Source organism: Schistocerca nitens, chromosome 11, assembly GCF_023898315.1.
Source record: "Schistocerca nitens isolate TAMUIC-IGC-003100 chromosome 11, iqSchNite1.1, whole genome shotgun sequence".
Lineage (NCBI taxonomy): Eukaryota > Metazoa > Arthropoda > Insecta > Orthoptera > Acrididae > Schistocerca > Schistocerca nitens.
Window position 1 is genome coordinate 165,498,932 of NC_064624.1, and position 20,649 is coordinate 165,519,580.

General features: G+C 41.1%; 1 protein-coding gene across 1 annotated transcript in view; it reads right to left on the reverse strand.

The window, feature by feature from the left end:
* The window catches only part of LOC126212743 (uncharacterized), a 238,750-nt gene that overhangs the window by 164,719 nt on the left and 53,382 nt on the right, over positions 1 to 20,649 (reverse strand). The window contains exon 6 of the mRNA XM_049940152.1: positions 8,701 to 8,790. Coding sequence (XP_049796109.1) covers positions 8,701 to 8,790 — 90 coding nt within the window. The remainder of the gene's footprint in view (positions 1 to 8,700; positions 8,791 to 20,649) is intronic.

Sequence of the window (20,649 nt, forward strand, 5' to 3'; positions counted from 1 at the left end):
TATGCAACAAAGCCGAATTGTAAAACCAACAAAACCAGGAGGATAGCGGGGGCCAACATAAGCAAGGACACCGAGAGAGAGAGAGAGAGAGAGAGAGAGAGAGAGAGAGAGAGAGAGAGAGAGAGAGAGGGCGAGGGGAAAGGGGAAAGGAGGGGAAGGGGAACGAAATGAAGCCCCGGAGAGAAAGAAGGCTGCAGTAGCTCAGGGCGATGTGCTTGCCATGCACGTATCCACAAAAAAGTTGTGGACCCCCCTGGGGGGTTAGAAGCTGGGGTCCGTAACATTGCCCTGATGGATGCCTGAGAAGAGGATTGCTTCTCAGGCGGCAGAGGAGGAGGAGGAAAAGGGGGGGTGGCCCCTGGGTCAGAGGGGGCAGGGGCCACGAAGAAGGATTTGGAAGGGAGGGATTTGGGAGGCAGAGGAAGAGACCCTGGATGGGGTGAGGGAGTGGGGACAGGATCCTCAATACTGCGGAAGGAGTGGACACGACCGAAGCAAACGACGTTGCCAACATCACGGGATGGAGGCGGTCATATTTCTTCCTTTCCTCAGAATAAGATAGACAGTCCAAGGATTTCAATTTTTGTATCTTCTTCTCCTTCTGATAGACAGGGCAGTCAAAAGAACTAGGCAAGTGGAGGTCAGGACAATTGACGCACCGAGGTGATGGGGTGCATGTATGTCCCTCACAAAGAGAACGTCCACAATCGCCACAAAATGGTTCAGCTTCGCACCTTGACGACATATGCCCGAAATGCAAACATCGAAAGTATCGCATAGGAGGTGGGATGTAAGGTCGCACGTCGCACTAGTAGCGCATCACCTTTACCTTCTCCGTGAGATCATCGCCCTCGAATGCGAGGATAAAGGCCCCAGTGTCGACGCTATGATCTTTGGGGCCGTGCTGGACTCGCCGGACAAAACGCACGCCACGGCACACCAGGTTGGCCCTGAGCTCATCAGATTGCAGCAGGAGGTCCCGATGTAAAATAATCCCCTGCGTCCTATTGAGCGCCAGATGTGGGACAATGGACACTGGGATGTCCCCTAGATGGTCGCATGCCTGGAGCGCCATCAACTGTGTAGCGGAGGTGGTATTTGTGAGAATGGACCCCGAACGCATTTTACTAAGAGCCTCGATTTCTCCGAAGATATCCTCGATATGCTGTACAAAGAACATGGGCTTGAAGGTGGCGAACGTCCCCCATCGGTCCGATGACAGACTAAATAGTGGGGGAAGTATTTCGCCCCAAGCCGGCGGTCCTGTCCTTCCCCCCAGGGAGTGGCCAAGGGGGAAAGGCAGAAGGACCAGAACCAGAGATGGAGACAGAACCTTTCTTCTTAGAAGACGCGGCCGCAGAGCGACCTGATGCATGTTGACGCTTCATCTGCAAAACGTCCGCCCCGATACCAACCACTCTGACCAGGGGCTCTCCCCACAGGCGCCACCCAGCCTCAGCAAGGGCCACCTGGCAGGATGACCATTGCTGGGAGTCCTGATGCCCCAGGTATACGGGCATCTACTCCTTGGCTTACGGGGAGAGGGTGCAGCTCAGGTATCGGCAGTACGATCCCTGTGTTGTCAGGGGGCTACAACCTAGAGGGTACATGACTACCCCACCACAAGGGGCTGGCTACCGTGCTGGATTTCGAGTGCCATGGAAAGTCCATCATGATCAAAGGTGCAGATGCGGATGCACTATGGGCATAACCTATGCAACCCATCAGGTGTTTAGGCTGAAATTGATGAACAGTGGGTGCAGTTACAACGCCGTTACGATGATGAGTGTCAAGGTCTCAGTGCACTGAGGACCAGTGATACACCACGTAAGATGCCCTTCCCCAAAAGGCTCGTACTTCTGTAGAATTTTAAAAATGGAGGTCAAACCCCAATGGGGACCATCACATTGAAGGACAAAACGGTTGAAACTCCTTTTAGTCGCCTCTTACGACAGGTAGGAATACCTCGGGCCTATTCTTACCGCGGACCCACAGGGGGATATTTGTTGGTGACAGCATGTGTTGGCATATGACTGAAAATAAGGGTTAAGAAAGCTGAATTTAAATCTTATACTGGTTAACGGCTGTAAAATTAATATAAAAAACAAATGACGCATAATGTCCCTAGTAAGTTGTTTCTTAAATTTATTGCAAATTAAATGCACCAGTGGCAAGCTGTACATATAACGTTCATGGTGCAACAAAAGTATCTTACTGATTTTCCTATCACGACATGCACTGAAGCTGTCATCCAGTGTGACAGTGCAGGAAGTGTAGAGGAATAGAGAAGGAAAATTCATTGTGTAGTAGGATGTAAAGCACAAACCTCATCTGCTCTACTAAACGAGGTGTGATCTTTTAGAGAGATTTATATTTGTTGATATATGTGGAACAGATGCCACCATGACAAATGGTTTTTGGGTGGGATACCCAGCACTTTAAGTAACAGCAGCCTCAGTCTGTTTTCCTATCCCCTTGTCGGACTGTCTGCTAGCTATGCAGTCCATTTCCCTTCAACATAAGCTGTTAACCTCTAGCAAAGTTGGTACTTTTTTGCATTGTTCATAAACTCGCAGAATTTCCGACATACAACACATTTATCACATTTCCCAGGCATTTATACTGTGTACATGTTGCTGCTTTTCCACTGGCATAGATATTCTAATTCTACTCATCTCAGTATTACATACTTCTTGCCGCAACTTGCAAACAGAAAATTGGACATTTAATATTTGTTTTGTGTATTCTTTCATCCTTTGCCTCGGCAATGTCATTGCTTTCTCATCAACAAAAAAATTTAATTTTGTTAACAAGTTTCCACCAGCCCATAGTATTGAGCACAACTTTAACCGGAACATGGCTGTGTCTAGTCATAAGAAATAGTTGATTCCTACTGCTGCTTGGTATGTGTTTCACATTGCTGACTAACATTTTTCAAGGTGGTAGTTGAAGTACTATGGCTACATGACACTAAGTAGACAGGTATGTCATTCTGCCTGCAAGGGAGCTCATAGGTGTACTGCACACCTTGAGGGGAAGCTGAGGGGCAGAGAGAAAGGGCAAGGACGAGACAGGCAGAGAGAGTGGGTGAGAAGATGGGAAAATGGAGGGTGAGGAGGAGACAGAAGAGTGACAAAGGAGGAGAAGATGGACTAACAGATTGTAATATATACCTACCCAGGCAATACCACGAACTCAGCTGGTTACTAATATACTGCTTATCTGTAGAAAATTCACGATCTATGATTATTTCAATTAGCCAGTGACTTTTCTCATTCTACATGCAATATTAGTGATGTGAATGCGGGAAATGTTATCCAGATCATCCCACCCCAAACTTAGTCTGGGATCCTCACTGATACAATCTCTGTGGCAAAATACTCCCAACAGACCTTCAAGAAAATAACAAAGAATATTCGAATTAATACAGCATGTGCAAATCTGTCCATTCGAAGACATAATTCGCTGATCAGCTTTTCTAACTCACATTCCCATGATTCCACCTTGTGGTACATTTCACTGTGCTCTTTCCAGAGACACTGACAGCTCTCTCCTACACTGTATACTTCACAGCACAGCACTTACTGACCCTGACCATCATCTGGCGACCTAGAAATTTGCCTCGAGTTGCGATGTTGTGCTTCTCCCATCCACACACCATTTATCACTCGTCTTCAGCCTCCACCTGCCTCTTGTTGCCCGCATTTATCCACTTATCTTGTTCTCACACTCACAGCTTTAGCTCAAATGAGTTCAAGCATTTGACACCCATTACTGGACAATGTATTCTTTTGACTTCTCCTCCTCTCCAATCATCAGTAGTGTCTTGCACTGGACCCAAGATAATGTCCAAGATTTTCAGCCTGCAAAATTTGTTTTGCATTGCCTGCCTGTGTCACAATCAAGGACCTGGTTCTAGAAAGCAACAGGTTAATTTAATTAAACTCTATACAGAATTACTTTAGGACTGGCAGCTAGATATGAAATAGTGTGGACACATTCAAAGACTGCAGATCATACATTCAGTCTATCCCAAGGGATAAACCTTCACCACACTGCCAATATACTATGCAAGTGTAGTACAGTTCAGTTTTAGGCAGCTTGGTGTCCTATGGAATCGCTCACTGCACTATGAGTTTCTGTTTGTGTTCATTTTGTACACTTATAGGATTGAAATTTTACCTGTCATTACTGTTATCAGTTATGGAGTGTGCAGTGCTTAAGAATGTTAAAATCAACTTCAGCAAATGTTATTCAGTGGATATATCGATATCACTCTTGTTCAAGGCATTGCTATATAAAACCAAAATCAGTTGAGATAAATGGTTTGTGCATAATCTGCCTACATCATCAACATCTGTTGTTGATAGTGCTCCCAAATGTTCTGTTGTTGACAAGAACCTTATGCTAAAATAAAAGGAGGAACTTATGGGCTTCAGCATCTTTAAGTGGAAGTAAGTGAAACATTTAAAAAGATGGAGCATATAAATCCAATACCTCTCCATAAACCACAGTTGCCCACATACAAAAACTGACAGGTTGACAAAAACATACAGGCATAAAATAATTAGGCTGACAAGTTCTCACTGGCACTTCAACCCAACAGAATTGATAATGACCTAAATTGACAATTATGTTGCAAAACAGTGATGAAACAAGTAAAAAAGGTACACTGTCCACAGTTGGGGAACTCAGTAATGAAGCTGTTAGGAAAATTACCAGGGAATGTGTGGTGTATTTACCTGCAGAGCAGATTGTATTTTCATAAATTTTAATTGTTACTAAGAATGCTGTTACTGGCAACTACAGTCAAATGACGTGCACCTCAGGAATTCAGCACTAATGACACTAACAAGATCTTCATTGTTTCCATCATAATAGTTGCAATTGGAAGGTAGTGAATGATGTTATCACTACTCTTCTTACTTTCATACTTAAATTTCCATACCTCTACAAAATGGGTAACTTTCTTGCTACAAAGATTTGTAATGTTTGATCAGAAAATGTAATGTCATGTTAACCGTAAATGCTGTGCTGTGTTTCAACTAAACAGATGACTGATACCTTATCACATGAGCAGAGCATAACACAATGTTTAATTTAAATTAATCTTATGTTAGACATCTCTGACAGAGTTTGGAGCTGTTGAAAATAAGATATATTCTAAATACTTTGTTAACACAATTTGGTCATTTAAACTCAGTAACAAAGTTTCCCTGTAAGTCAAATTTTCAGGAACATTGAACAATACATTTTTGAAAATATTTTGCATATAAAATTAAAAATTTATTGCCACAAACACATCTCAAATGAGAATGTAGTGAAACTCGTCCAGAATCTATTGATCCACTTCCACCTTTGTACACTGGTTAGTATGCAAATTTGAGTGTGTTCAATGAAATGTCAGATCATGCAAACAGTCAAGGAAGAATGAAGCAACTTCGTTTTGCATCTCCATGTGTTCCTGCTCTAGTGTCAATCCCAAAGTAATTGTGAGGAGATTATACATCACATGCCTCAGTTTTAATTTTACTGGAGATTGTGATTTTACACAATCATTTTCACAATTTCAAAGTTACTGATGTACTAATGCTATAGGGCTTTACATTCAGCTGTCGCTTGTACCCATGTGTCAACAGTTCTCAATGGTGGCAAACACCAATTTCAGTATGAAGTGGCACACACTGCATTACTCCGGAAGGAAGAACCACCACATCTGTTTCCTCGGATAATGCTCTACAGACCAACTTTCATACATGCTACAGACAACCTTTTTAGCTCTGGAATTTGCCATGACTGTGCCAAACACAGATTCTCCCATTCAATATATCACTGTTAATTTCTCAAGTATTATGTTGAATGCCCTTGGACACCAACAACGATGTTTTTCAATACACTCGCAGTACTGTGATCTTTAAGAAATGGGTTCCTTATTCTCTCATAATCTCTCCCAAATGTGTCATCATAAATGTGTGATTATAGTCCATATCCCTGCCTATTAATATCTGATTCTTTGTACACCTACATCTACACTAAACTAGTCACCTAATGGTGCATACCAGAGGGTACTTCTGATACCGCTACATCCATTACTTTACCATTTCCTATTCTATTTGAAGGTGGTGTTTGGGGAGAACAACTGCCAGGAAGCATCTATATTAGCTCTAATGCCTCCTATTTTGTTGCCACAATTATTTTGCAAGACATACCCATCAAAAAAGCACTTCTTTATCTACTAGTTTAGAGTTGCCAGTGCTTGATGAGGTTCCACAATTGACTACATAACAAGATTAACTACACTCCATTTGAAGTTCCTATATGATATGTGTAATAGTAGCATTTTTCCCTAAGTGAGAAGGAAACACATCTGACTAGTTCACTACCTGATGTCTTAATACTTATCCTATCATCCTGTCCCTTCTTTTCGTCAGCATTTTCCGTACATTTCTTTCCTTGACTGTTCTGCAGAGGACTCCATATTCCCTCTAAGTTCACTTAATTTTCAGCAGCATTCTGTAATCCCACATCTGAAATGTGAGAGTTCTGTTCTTTTTCATTTTCCAATCACATCTACCCAGTAAAAATTCTAATACTCACCACAACTGAACTTAGTCCACAGAGCTGGATACCATTACAAAAAATAGATTTCTACTAAGTACTACAAATTTTTGTAAATAGCATTAAATTTAACTGTAGGCTTTCCCGGCATAAACTGTTGATGAAGGTTTCTTGGGTCTCCAGCCGGGTGGTAGCATTGATATCTTGCAATGTTTTTGACAAAAAAGGAGATGAATGACACCAGAGCCATGGTCAATTTGACTGGAAAAGTACTGGCTGCTGCCACAATCGCAGTCCTCAAGAAAGGACTGAATTTTGCCCCCATCCCCAGAACAAACTTGAAATGAGACATTATCAGTGGTGTGGAAGAATCAGTACAAGGGCTTCCCAAGGAGGAAGCAGAGGAAGTCAGGTGGGAAACTTCCAGAATAATCGACAGATTTCAATTGCCTAAAAATAACATCTGCGGAAGAACGAGCAGCTCTTTGGTCCCTTAGAGATGACCATGAAATAACGATCCTACCAGCAGACAAAGGGAATGCTACAGTGCTATTAAGCACTGCCGAATACCAGCAGAAAACCTGCTGCAACAAGATGAGGCCTGCAAGAGGCTGAAGACCGATCCAACCCCGACGATAAGTAGAAAGACGATACCTCTGCTTAAGAAATCTGACTTACCTGAGCCAATGAAGAAGCACCTGTACCCCAGAGCACCAGCAATACCAAGCCTCTATGGACTCCCTAAGATCCATAAGGAAGGGGTACCTCTGGACCAATTGTAGACTCCATCAACTCTCACTGTTACGGACTTGCTAAATGTCTAGAAACACTGCTCAAACCCCTTGTGGGTGACTGCAGCCACCATGTGAGAAACTCAGCCAAATTCGTAAAAATACTCAGGGACATATGACTACAAATGGAGGACCTACTCGTGAGCTTCAATGTGACGTCGCTTTTCACAAAAGAGCCCCTTCAACACTCCTTGGCAGTTTTAGCCCGGCACTTTGACCCACAAACAGTCAGGCTCTTCAAACAAGCACTAACAACCACCTACTTTCAGTGCCATGAGGAATTCTTCGAACAGATCGATGGTGTGGCCATGGGCCATATAAATAAGGATTCACGACAATCTGGTCAACAGATATGATGGATAGCAACTCAGCGCACCATGGAACCCTGCGATAGTGGCAATCCATCGGGAGCACGACCGTCAATAACCTCCACTGTGGACACAGACACAATGCTTACACCGATAACCGAATGCGGCCACCATCCCCACCACTGCAGCCACCCGAGGTCTAGTGGAGGGGGGTGCTGGCACATATAAATAGCCCACTCCCCACAAATCTCGACACTACCCCAGAAGATGGGTAATATGACTTCCTGAAACATCGCATGATATCAATGCTACCATGTGGCTGGAGATCTGACAAACCTTCGTCAGCATTAAATTTAGTACACTATGGTGATAGTTAATCACACTAATATGGAATTTCACAGACTATCAGCATAATGTACTAAATTTAATGCTGTTTACAAAAATTCTTGCTATCACGTTTTCTCTTTGCAAGCAGTTTGGGATAAGCAATGTTCCATTACACTGTAAATTTATGCCATACATACTGGGCAAACCTATTGTCTTTACACAGAGCAAACACAATTCCAGTAATGCACTTTGTTTTTCATTAAATACTTCAGCGAAAAGAAATAGTATGACAAACACAATACTTATCTGATAACATACTGCTTACAGTTGATTGCTTTACCTCTTACATCTTACATCCTTTCTATTATAGAACTCTGACAGAGACATATAAATTGACAGCTGCTGCAAGGAAGTCATCTTTGGTGCATTTGTTCCAAGAACGAATTTGAGGCATTAATTATTTACATGTACAATAAAATTACCATGGGTTACAGTTAATAAACTTATGTTTCCTACAAGTTTCATTCAAATACCATTACACAACAGAATATACCTACAGCCAATTGAAATTCTATAAACATTCTGGAGGAGTGCTAATATCCTAGGTTTTAATGTATCATCATTTATGATCACTGAAATATACTGCACCCAATGCATTTCATGATATTCATACAGTACTTCATGCACAATACATCACTGATGATGTGAAAACTTACGTCACGCTCAATGCCATCCTCCTGTTTCAGTTCTAAGTCTTGCTTTATATGGAGACTAGTCATTACAATCTTTAGCGGATCTTCAGGAAACTGAAAAAAAGAAAGAATGGCATATTCAAAGCTTCTGTCCCTTGCACTTGATTGGTGGTTACACAACATGTGGGGCTAAAAACCTATTGGTAACATGTATTCACTTACTGGCATTAGGTAACAAGAAAATGTGTCACGTTAAATTAGATTTACTTTCATTCCAATTGACCCATACATTTGAAATTAAGACTCTGTTTAATTTGGAGATACACACATCAGACATCAACCAAGCAACAAATTATTTCATCCTTGCCAAGCAGCTACTCCTATCACACACACACACACACACACACACACACACACACACACACACACACGATATTATTTTTCTCAACTAGAATTTTGCTCATTTTGCAAGGGAGACTTGTTATTGTGGGTAGTTGGCTCAAAGAAAATTGCACTAATGCAATACCATTTCATTTCATGGAAAAAATTACACACGCCATGTAAAATACCATGGTAATTTTCTCCTTTTCACCAGTACCACTGTCATCCCATTTCATTCATTATTTGAACATTTAAATAGTGTGCCACCATTGTAATTTGATTTGAGGCAACTCTGCCAGGGATGGTCCCAGTCACCAGCATTGATGCAAGGCACTGAGCATGTCAGGATTTGCGTAAGCAGGCAGACATTTCTGGGTATCATTAAGCAAATCATGCTATGTGACAAATCTTAGAATTTTTACTGTTTTACTGCAATATTTACTCATTATTGTGAGGAATTGAATAAATTTATCTGCACAGAAATGCACTGTATTTGCTAATGAATGGAAGATGTTGATTACTCACAGTGTTTATGTAGGTGCCAACATGAATTATTATTATGATATTTGCAATTGCATGACTTGAGAAACTCCAGTAACATTACTAAACTGAACTGTGTGCTGTATGAATGAAGCCAAATAGAGAACCTTTCGTGTTTGAAGTGTGCAGGAGTAGGAAAAACTGGTCAATTGCCTGCAAAATGCTTGGTGAAGTGTGATGTGGTCAATGGCTTCAAGCTTGTAATACAATTCTATTGAGCTCTCCACTCTTTTCATAAGTCCAAGATCAACTGCAGGCTCTCTCATTACATGAGAAATACTGGTTCAGATATCAACTCCTTTATAAAGTAAAAAAATAAAATTTTACAAAACAAAAGTTAGTTTTATGTAACCTAAGCTTTCTGTTATAGTATTTGATTAGCTTTAAATTCTATTCCTCTACCCTGCTATTTAACTTATTTTTACTGTGTAATGCAAATATTCACTTTTTGTTTCCTTTTTAGACATTGGACCTGATATTACTAATATTTATTGGAAGTCAGAACTATGACTTGTTCAAATGGAATTCACATTGAATCACTTGACACCACAATAGCATTTCTTGATTTTTATTTTGGAATTTACGTTAATTTTATTTTTGGATGGTTCCAGTCCTTCCTGCCCCCTTTCAGCCTATTTCAATCAATATATTACAAATAGAGTCTGCAAGAAAACAGAACTGGCCATTTATGAGAAACTCCAAATATCATTTGGGCATTTGAATGTATCCATTACAATCGGCTGACAGCAGAACTTTCAATTACATGAAACGTAATTTGGTTCATATGACATATTATAATTATGACACAGGGGTCTTTTGACACCATGGAATAATGTCACAAACCACCACAATAAGGAAACTACTGTTGACAGAAGTGTGGGGCGAGTCATGGCACCATGTAGATGACTGCGTCAAGTACATGTCTTGACAGCTACAAGTTTGAAGATGGTACTTTGGTTTTGCCCAGTGTGAATGTGGAAACACTGATGCAGCAAGCTAGTTAAAATGCATCTCACTACTATTTTGCACATGGAAGCCACATAAGTTCTTTGCAAAGTTCTTTTTATTTATAAAGTTAAAAAACACCTCAGACAGGAAATGAAGTTATGCATCTGCAACCCTGGAGGAAAATATGACCATCCAAGATAAGCTGGTACAACTTTTTCATGGGCCATCCCCTCTCCAACCCGTAAGTGTATATTGGTAACACCTGTTGCAGGCTGTAATGGGAAGTTATGATGGCTGAAAAGCCGATTTATGTAGCCAATGACATTTTTAATTCAATGGAGAGACAAACACTGTGTTTAATCTAAGAACTACCTTGACATATCAGATGTTAGAGTGGGATCAAAGTGAATGTTCAGGGAAAAAGCCTGTTTGCAGTGGCCAAACAAAAAAACATGTAACACTTAATGTAACACTGGGTTTTCATCAATTATTTTTGCACTCTTCTTTCCGATATTGATTTGTATCCAGCAGGACTGTGGACAAAAACAGGAAATAAGGGAAAAGTGTCAGTTTTGAGGCTAACCTAAACCTCAGAGAAGGCTATATATCAAGTCTGTCACAACATAGATCCATCTCTGAGAGAAAGCTGTTAATAGTAATTGAAGAGAGGCAGTGAAACACTGCTCTACACCCCAATACAAGAACCTCTTGTAAGCAGCAGAAGAACATGAAGATATGACTATGCAGACAATACCACTCACCAAAACCAGGATTGTATATCAGATAAAATTAATATATCTAAAAATAAAGATGATGTGACTTACCAAATGAAAGTGCTGGCAGGTCGACAGACACACAAACAAACACAAACATACACACAAAATTCAAGCTTTCGCAACAAACTGTTGCCTCATCAGGAAAGAGGGAAGGAGAGGGAAAGACGAAAGGATGTGGGTTTTAAGGGAGAGGGTAAGGAGTCATTCCAATCCTGGGAGCGGAAAGACTTACCTTAGGGGGAAAAAAGGACGGGTATACACTCGCGCACACACACACACATATCCATCCACACATATACAGACACAAGCAGACATATTTAGATAAAATTAATAAAATTTCAAAATCAAAGTTGCACATGTGTTCTGTATACACACATATACGATTATATTACATTAACAGAATTGTCAACATGTATCAAAAGCATGCTGTGAAGTAAAGGCCATCCACAAAACGATTAGTTTGTATGTTAATGGCAGGACTGAGATGGTTAACAGCTGTGCATTGTCTATGATGTAATATCCCCCCATTGGCTGCCAACAAACCAATCCAGAGACATGATAGAAATATCTACTTTCCACCATAAACTAGTGCAGTACATGGAGCACTGTTTGTGAAGTTTAGCTAATGAACCTAGCCACAGGATTTGTTGACTTGAGGAACTATGTTATTAATGGGGGCACATAAAAGCTATTTCAAGGTAACATGTCCATCTAAAATACCTGCACTTATCAGGTCTCCATGGCAAGGACTAAGGAATGACAGAAGCCCCTGGTTCCAGTCAAGATGCCACAGGCTCATAAGCTTTCCAGTGTTCTTGACTTTGCTGGTTTGTCTTCAGTCAAAAGGAAAGGGAGGGTACTGGCTGCATGATGTGCAGAGTACTGTTGATTGGACACCCAAACCAATGCAACTCGCTTATTTGGGCCTGAAGAATGCCTCACTGCAGCATCCAACCAAGCAGTGAGGGGTTGCTCTTCACTGTGAAATTCAGTGTCAGAAGAGTGAGACACACAGCAGCCTTGTGTAGTGATACACACCACTATGAAGAAATGTGGTGACACATACCACTGTGGAGAAGTTGATGCATATCCCTACATCATCTTTCCAACAAATGATACTAGCAACTCGGAGTTATTTATGTAACAAGATTAGAAAAATAAAATAATGTTTTGAGTATAAAAGTACAGGGCATAAGACGCATGTCAACATCTTGTGTTCGCCAAAGTTCCATCTGAGATGTGGTATTCCAAAGGTGCGTCTGAGTAATTTATAGTACAATTACTGGAATTTCTGATCCACCTGTTATGGAAACTTTTTGTTTATAAATGCCCAAAAATGATTCAGCATTTTTCTGCCATCATCAGTGAGTACTTTTATTCAGCTACATGTTTCAAGATCTCATAACAATGTATGTCTTTTCACTATTAACTAATTTTTCTATATTTCTAGTTTATGTATGATACTCTATTTTTCTACGTACTGATAGGTTATCATCTGCAACTAAATTATGTTCCTGTGAGTTTGGTTGGCTAATCACCAAATCCCTACCTATGAAGCAATTTTGTTGCACCACAAAATTTCATGTCCATTTTGTAGAACTCCACTCACAAGCTATAATTCTTTTCTTTACTGAGAACAATGTTTATATTCCTGTGTCAATCACTATTTATGATCACTTGGGTTTGACACTAAGTTGGAACTTCTCTCTCTCTCCTCTGCCTGTGCCACAGTGAAGGCTCCAATAACAATATTTTTTGATTTTATGATGATCTCAGCTCCCTATTTTCTGACCTGTGTTATTCAGTGGAAGATGATAGGGTACCTCTGCAAAGCCCATGAGGGCACTATGGTCAAGAAGGAACTAAACAAGTAGCAGGTTATATGCAGAACCCATTTTTTAGATTATAAAACCACCCGTAAAGACAATAAGCAGGTAAATGCAGATCTAAGTGTGGGTCACCTAATTTTGGTACTCAGGAAAATACATCTCAAATGTCACAAAAACTAATGCAAACCCAATGTAAAAGTGAAGCTTTCAACAACTTGGAGGTAGTTGTGCGATTGGATTGAAGAGTTCCTAGATAACAGAACGCATCACGTCATTCTCAATGGAGAGAAGTCTTCCGAAGTAAGAGCGATTTCAGGAGTGCCACAGGGGTGTGTTGTAGGACCATTGCTATTCACAATATACATAAATGACCTTGTGGATAACATGGGAAGATCACTGAGGCTTTTTGCGGATGATGCTGTAGTATATCGAGAGGTTGTAACAATGGAAAATTTTACTGAAATGCAGGAGGATCTGCAACGAATTGATGCATGGAATGGCAGTCGAATCTCAATGTAGGCAAGTGAAATGTGCTGCGAATACATAGAAGATCCTTTATCATTTAGCTACAATATAGCAGGTCAGCAACTGGAAGCAGTTAATTCCATAAATTATCTATGAGTAGGCATTAGGAGTGATTTAAAATGGAATAACCAGATAAAATTGATCGTCGGTAAAGCAGATGCCAGACAGATTCATTGGAAGAATCCTAAGGAAATGCAGTCTGAAAACAAAGTAAGTAGGTTACAACACACTTGTTCACCCACTGCTTGAATACTGCTCACCGGCGTGGGATCAGTACCAGATAGGGTTGATAGAAGAGATAGAGAAGATCCAACGGAGAGCAGCATGCTTCATTACAGAATCATTTAGTAATCGCGCAAGCATTACAGAGATGATAGATAAACTTCAGTGGAAGACTCTGCAAGAGAAATGCTCAGTAGCTCGGTACGGGCTTTTGTTGATGTTTCGAGAACATATCTTCAGGAGGAGTCAAGCAGAAGTTGCTTCCTCCTATGTATATCTCGTGAAGAAACCATGAGGATAATATTAGAGAGATTAGAGCCCACACAGAGGCATACCGACTATCTTTCTTTCCACGAACAACACGAGACTCGAATAGAAAGAAGAACTGATAGAGGTACTCAAAGTACCCTCCGCCACACACCATCAGGTGGATTGCGGAGTATGGATGTAGAAGTAGAAGTAGTTATTAACATCTTAGTGCTCTATTAGGCATTGTCTTACTGGATGTGGTATGCCACTGGCTTCCTCCAACTTCTCAACTCACTGACAGTACATTACATGAAGACCTAGAGCTTCACACTGGAATGGAAACTGTCATTTTCCACATAGAAAAAGTGACAGATGATGCTTGGGACTGAACCCAAAACACTTGAATTTGTAGCCTCACACCCATTCAAGAAGCAATCCTCGTACTCTTAGAAAAGTATGTAAGCATTCAAGACAAGGTCCAGAGTTTCATTAACTAACAGTTGCATTACACACATAATTGTTGTTGTTGTGGTCTTCAGTCCTGAGACTGGTTTGATGCAGCTCTCCATGCTACTCTATCCTGTGCAAGCTTCTTCATCTCCCAGTACCTACTGCAACCTACATCCTTCTGAATCTGCTTAGTGTATTGATCTCTTGGTCTCCCTCTACGATTTTTACCCTCCACGCTACCCTCCAATGCTAAATTTGTGATCCCTTGATGCCTCAAAACATGTCCTACCAACCGATCCCTTCTTCTAGTCAAGTTGTGCCACAAACTTCTCTTCTCTCCAATCCTATTCAATACCTCCTCATTAGTTACGTGATCTACCCACCTTATCTTCAGCATTCTTCTGTAGCACCACATTTCGAAAGCTTCTATTCTCTTCTTGTCCAAACTAGTTATCGTCCATGTCTCACTTCCATACATGGCCACACTCCATACAAATACTTTCAGAAACGACTTCCTGACACTTAAATCTATACTCGATGTTAACAAATTTCTCTTCTTGAGAAACGCTTTCCTTGCCATTGCCAGTCTACATTTTATATCCTCTCTACTTCGACCATCATCGGTTATTTTACTCCCTAAATAGCAAAACTCTTTTACTACTTTAAGTGTCTCATTTCCTAGTCTAATTCCCTCAGCATCACCCGACTTAATTTGACTACATTCCATTATCCTCGTTTTGCTTTTGTTGATGTTCATCTTATATCCTCCTTTCAAGACACTGTCCATTCCGTTCAACAGCTCTTCCAAGTCCTTTGCTGTCTCTGACAGAATTACAATGTCATCGGCGAACCTCAAAGTTTTTATTTCTTCTCCATGGATTTTAATACCTACTCCGAATTTTTCTTTTGTTTCCTTTACTGCTTGCTCAATATACAGATTGAATAACATCGGGGAGAGGCTACAACCCTGTCTCACTCCTTTCCCAACCACTGCTTCCCTTTCATGCCCCTCGACTCTTATAACTGCCATCTGGTTTCTGTACAAATTGTAAATAGCCTTTCGCTCCCTGTATTTTACCCCTGCCACCTTCAGAATTTGAAAGAGAGTATTCCAGTCAACATTGTCAAAACCTTTCTCTAAGTCTACAAATGCTAGAAATGTAGGTTTGCCTTTTCTTAATCTTTCTTCCAAGATAAGTCGTAAGGTCAGTATTGCCTCACGTGTTCCTACATTCCTACGGAATCCAAACTGATCTTCCCCGAGGTCAGCTTCTACCAGTTTTTCCATTCGTCTGTAAAGAATTCGCGTTAGTATTTTGCAGCTGTGACTTATTAAACTGATAGTTCAGTAATTTTCACATCTGTCAACACCTGCTTTCTTTGGGATTGGAATTATTATATTCTTCTTGAAGTCTGAGGGTATTTCGCCTGTCTCATACATCGTGCTCACCAGATGGTAGAGTTTTGTCATGACTGGCTCTCCCGAAGCCATCAGTAGTTCTAGTGGAATGTTGTCTACTCCCGGGGCCTTGTTTCGACTCAGGTCTTTCAGTGCTCTGTCAAACTCTTCACGCAGTACCTTATCTCCCATTTCGTCTTCATCTACATCCTCTTCCATTTCCATAATATTGTCCTCAAGTACATCACCCTTGTATAAACCCTCTATATACTCCTTCCACCTTTCTGCCTTCCCTTCTTTGCTTAGAACTGGGTTTCCATCTGAGCTCTTGATATTCATACAAGTCGTTCTCTTATCTCCAAAGGTCTCTTTAATTTTCCTGTAGGCAGTATCTATCTTACCCCTAGTGAGACAAGCCTCTACATCCTTACATTTGTCCTCTAGCCATCCCTGCTTAGCCATTTTGCACTTCCTGTCGGTCTCATTTTTGAGACGTTTGTATTCCTTTTTGCCTGCTTCATTTACTGCATTTTTATATTTTCTCCTTTCATCAATTAAATTCAATATTTCTTCTGTTACCCAAGGATTTCTATTAGCCCTCGTCTTTTTACCTACTTGATTGTCTGCTGCCTTCACAATACTGGAAGGAAAACTAGAAATGATTAGCTACAAAATCTGATATTCCATACAGAGGACCCATTAGAAAAATGCACCACAGAACACAGGCAGTCATACATTTATTATCTTGAAAACTCAGTACTGTACAACGAGATAAATCTGCATTTATCTCATTGCATGTTACTGAAATTTTAAATCTGCATGCAGATAAGTACCAAATGTGAGGAAAAAAATAATTCTAAAGTGTCAAATGTGATGTGGGAAAAAAAAAGAACATTTGAGTTTCAACATCCATCCATCATAGTAGATTAATGCTTAAGATATAGTTGGATAAATATTGTATACAATCGAATTTCTCTATCATACTGTAGTGACAGGATATATATACTTCTCAGCTACATAACTGAAGATGCATGCCTTTAGATGGGGAGAAAGATGTGGAAGAAAATTACATCAATAAAGTACAACATGACATGAGGTTGAGCAAATATAGACAACATGAGCCATGCCATTTTATCAGGAGCTGTCCATCCATTTCCTTGAAGAAATGCAGAGAATCCATGGAAAACGTAGATCTAAATTTCCAGAGGACAATCTGAACTCATTCATCTCAAAATCCCCTGCGTCCTATTGAGCGCCAGATGTGGGACAATGGACACTGGGATGTCCCCTAGATGGTCGCATGCCTGGAGCGCCATCAACTGTGTAGCGGAGGTGGTATTTGTGAGAATAGACCCCGAACGCATTTTACTAAGAGCCTCGATTTCTCCGAAGATATCCTCGATATGCTGTACAAAGAACATGGGCTTGAAGGTGGCGAACGTCCCCCATCGGTCCGAGGACAGACTAAATAGTGGGGGAAGTATTTCGCCCCAAGCTGGCGGTCCTGTCCTTCCTCCCAGGGAGTGGCCAAGGGGGAAAGGCAGAAGGACCAGAACCAGAGATGGAGACAGAACCTTTCTTCTTAGAAGACGCGGCCGCAGAGCGACCTGATGCATGTTGACGCTTCATCTGCAAAACGTCCGCCCCGATACCACCCACTCTGACCAGGGGCTCTCCCCACAGGCGCCACCCAGCCTCAGCAAGGGCCACCTGGCAGGATGACCATTGCTGGGAGTCCTGATGCCCCAGGTATACGGGCATCTACTCCTTGGCTTACGGGGAGAGGGTGCAGCTCAGGTATCGGCAGTACGATCCCTGTGTTGTCAGGGGGCTACAACCTAGAGGGTACATGACTACCCCACCACAAGGGGCTGGCTACCGTGCTGGATTTCGAGTGCCATGGAAAGTCCATCATGATCAAAGGTGCAGATGCGGATGCACTACGGGCATAACCTATGCAACCCATCAGGTGTTTAGGCTGAAATTGATGAACAGTGGGTGCAGTTACAACGCCGTTACGATGATGAGTGTCAAGGTCTCAGTGCACTGAGGACCAGTGATACACCACGTAAGATGCCCTTCCCCAAAAGGCTCGTACTTCTGTAGAATTTTAAAAATGGAGGTCAAACCCCAATGGGGACCATCACATTGAAGGACAAAACGGTTGAAACTCCTTTTAGTCGCCTCTTACGACAGGTAGGAATACCTCGGGCCTATTCTTACCGCGGACCCACAGGGGGATATTTGTTGGTGACAGCATGTGTTGGCATATGACTGAAAATAAGGGTTAAGAAAGCTGAATTTAAATCTTATACTGGTTAACGGCTGTAAAATTAATATAAAAAACAAATGACGCATAATGTCCCTAGTAAGTTGTTTCTTAAATTTATTGCAAATTAAATGCACCAGTGGCAAGCTGTACATATAACGTTCATGGTGCAACAAAAGTATCTTACTGATTTTCCTATCACGACATGCACTGAAGCTGTCATCCAGTGTGACAGTGCAGGAAGTGTAGAGGAATAGAGAAGGAAAATTCATTGTGTAGTAGGATGTAAAGCACAAACCTCATCTGCTCTACTAAACGAGGTGTGATCTTTTAGAGAGATTTATATTTGTTGATATATGTGGAACAGATGCCACCATGACAAATGGTTTTTGGGTGGGATACCCAGCACTTTAAGTAACAGCAGCCTCAGTCTGTTTTCCTATCCCCTTGTCGGACTGTCTGCTAGCTATGCAGTCCATTTCCCTTCAACATAAGCTGTTAACCTCTAGCAAAGTTGGTACTTTTTTGCATTGTTCATAAACTCGCAGAATTTCCGACATACAACACATTTATCACATTTCCCAGGCATTTATACTGTGTACATGTTGCTGCTTTTCCACTGGCATAGATATTCTAATTCTACTCATCTCAGTATTACATACTTCTTGCCGCAACTTGCAAACAGAAAATTGGACATTTAATATTTGTTTTGTGTATTCTTTCATCCTTTGCCTCGGCAATGTCATTGCTTTCTCATCAACAAAAAAATTTAATTTTGTTAACAAGTTTCCACCAGCCCATAGTATTGAGCACAACTTTAACCGGAACATGGCTGTGTCTAGTCATAAGAAATAGTTGATTCCTACTGCTGCTTGGTATGTGTTTCACATTGCTGACTAACATTTTTCAAGGTGGTAGTTGAAGTACTATGGCTACATGACACTAAGTAGACAGGTATGTCATTCTGCCTGCAAGGGAGCTCATAGGTGTACTGCACACCTTGAGGGGAAGCTGAGGGGCAGAGAGAAAGGGCAAGGACGAGACAGGCAGAGAGAGTGGGTGAGAAGATGGGAAAATGGAGGGTGAGGAGGAGACAGAAGAGTGACAAAGGAGGAGAAGATGGACTAACAGATTGTAATATATACCTACCCAGGCAATACCACGAACTCAGCTGGTTACTAATATACTGCTTATCTGTAGAAAATTCACGATCTATGATTATTTCAATTAGCCAGTGACTTTTCTCATTCTACATGCAATATTAGTGATGTGAATGCGGGAAATGTTATCCAGATCATCCCACCCCAAACTTAGTCTGGGATCCTCACTGATACAATCTCTGTGGCAAAATACTCCCAACAGACCTTCAAGAAAATAACAAAGAATATTCGAATTAATACAGCATGTGCAAATCTGTCCATTCGAAGACATAATTCGCTGATCAGCTTTTCTAACTCACATTCCCATGATTCCACCTTGTGGTACATTTCACTGTGCTCTTTCCAGAGACACTGACAGCTCTCTCCTACACTGTATACTTCACAGCACAGCACTTACTGACCCTGACCATCATCTGGCGACCTAGAAATTTGCCTCGAGTTGCGATGTTGTGCTTCTCCCATCCACACACCATTTATCACTCGTCTTCAGCCTCCACCTGCCTCTTGTTGCCCGCATTTATCCACTTATCTTGTTCTCACACTCACAGCTTTAGCTCAAATGAGTTCAAGCATTTGACACCCATTACTGGACAATGTATTCTTTTGACTTCTCCTCCTCTCCAATCATCAGTAGTGTCTTGCACTGGACCCAAGATAATGTCCAAGATTTTCAGCCTGCAAAATTTGTTTTGCATTGCCTGCCTGTGTCACAATCAAGGACCTGGTTCTAGAAAGCAACAGGTTAATTTAATTAAACTCTATACAGAATTACTTTAGGACTGGCAGCTAGATATGAAATAGTGTGGACACATTCAAAGACTGCAGATCATACATTCAGTCTATCCCAAGGGATAAACCTTCACCACACTGCCAATATACTATGCAAGTGTAGTACAGTTCAGTTTTAGGCAGCTTGGTGTCCTATGGAATCGCTCACTGCACTATGAGTTTCTGTTTGTGTTCATTTTGTACACTTATAGGATTGAAATTTTACCTGTCATTACTGTTATCAGTTATGGAGTGTGCAGTGCTTAAGAATGTTAAAATCAACTTCAGCAAATGTTATTCAGTGGATATATCGATATCACTCTTGTTCAAGGCATTGCTATATAAAACCAAAATCAGTTGAGATAAATGGTTTGTGCATAATCTGCCTACATCATCAACATCTGTTGTTGATAGTGCTCCCAAATGTTCTGTTGTTGACAAGAACCTTATGCTAAAA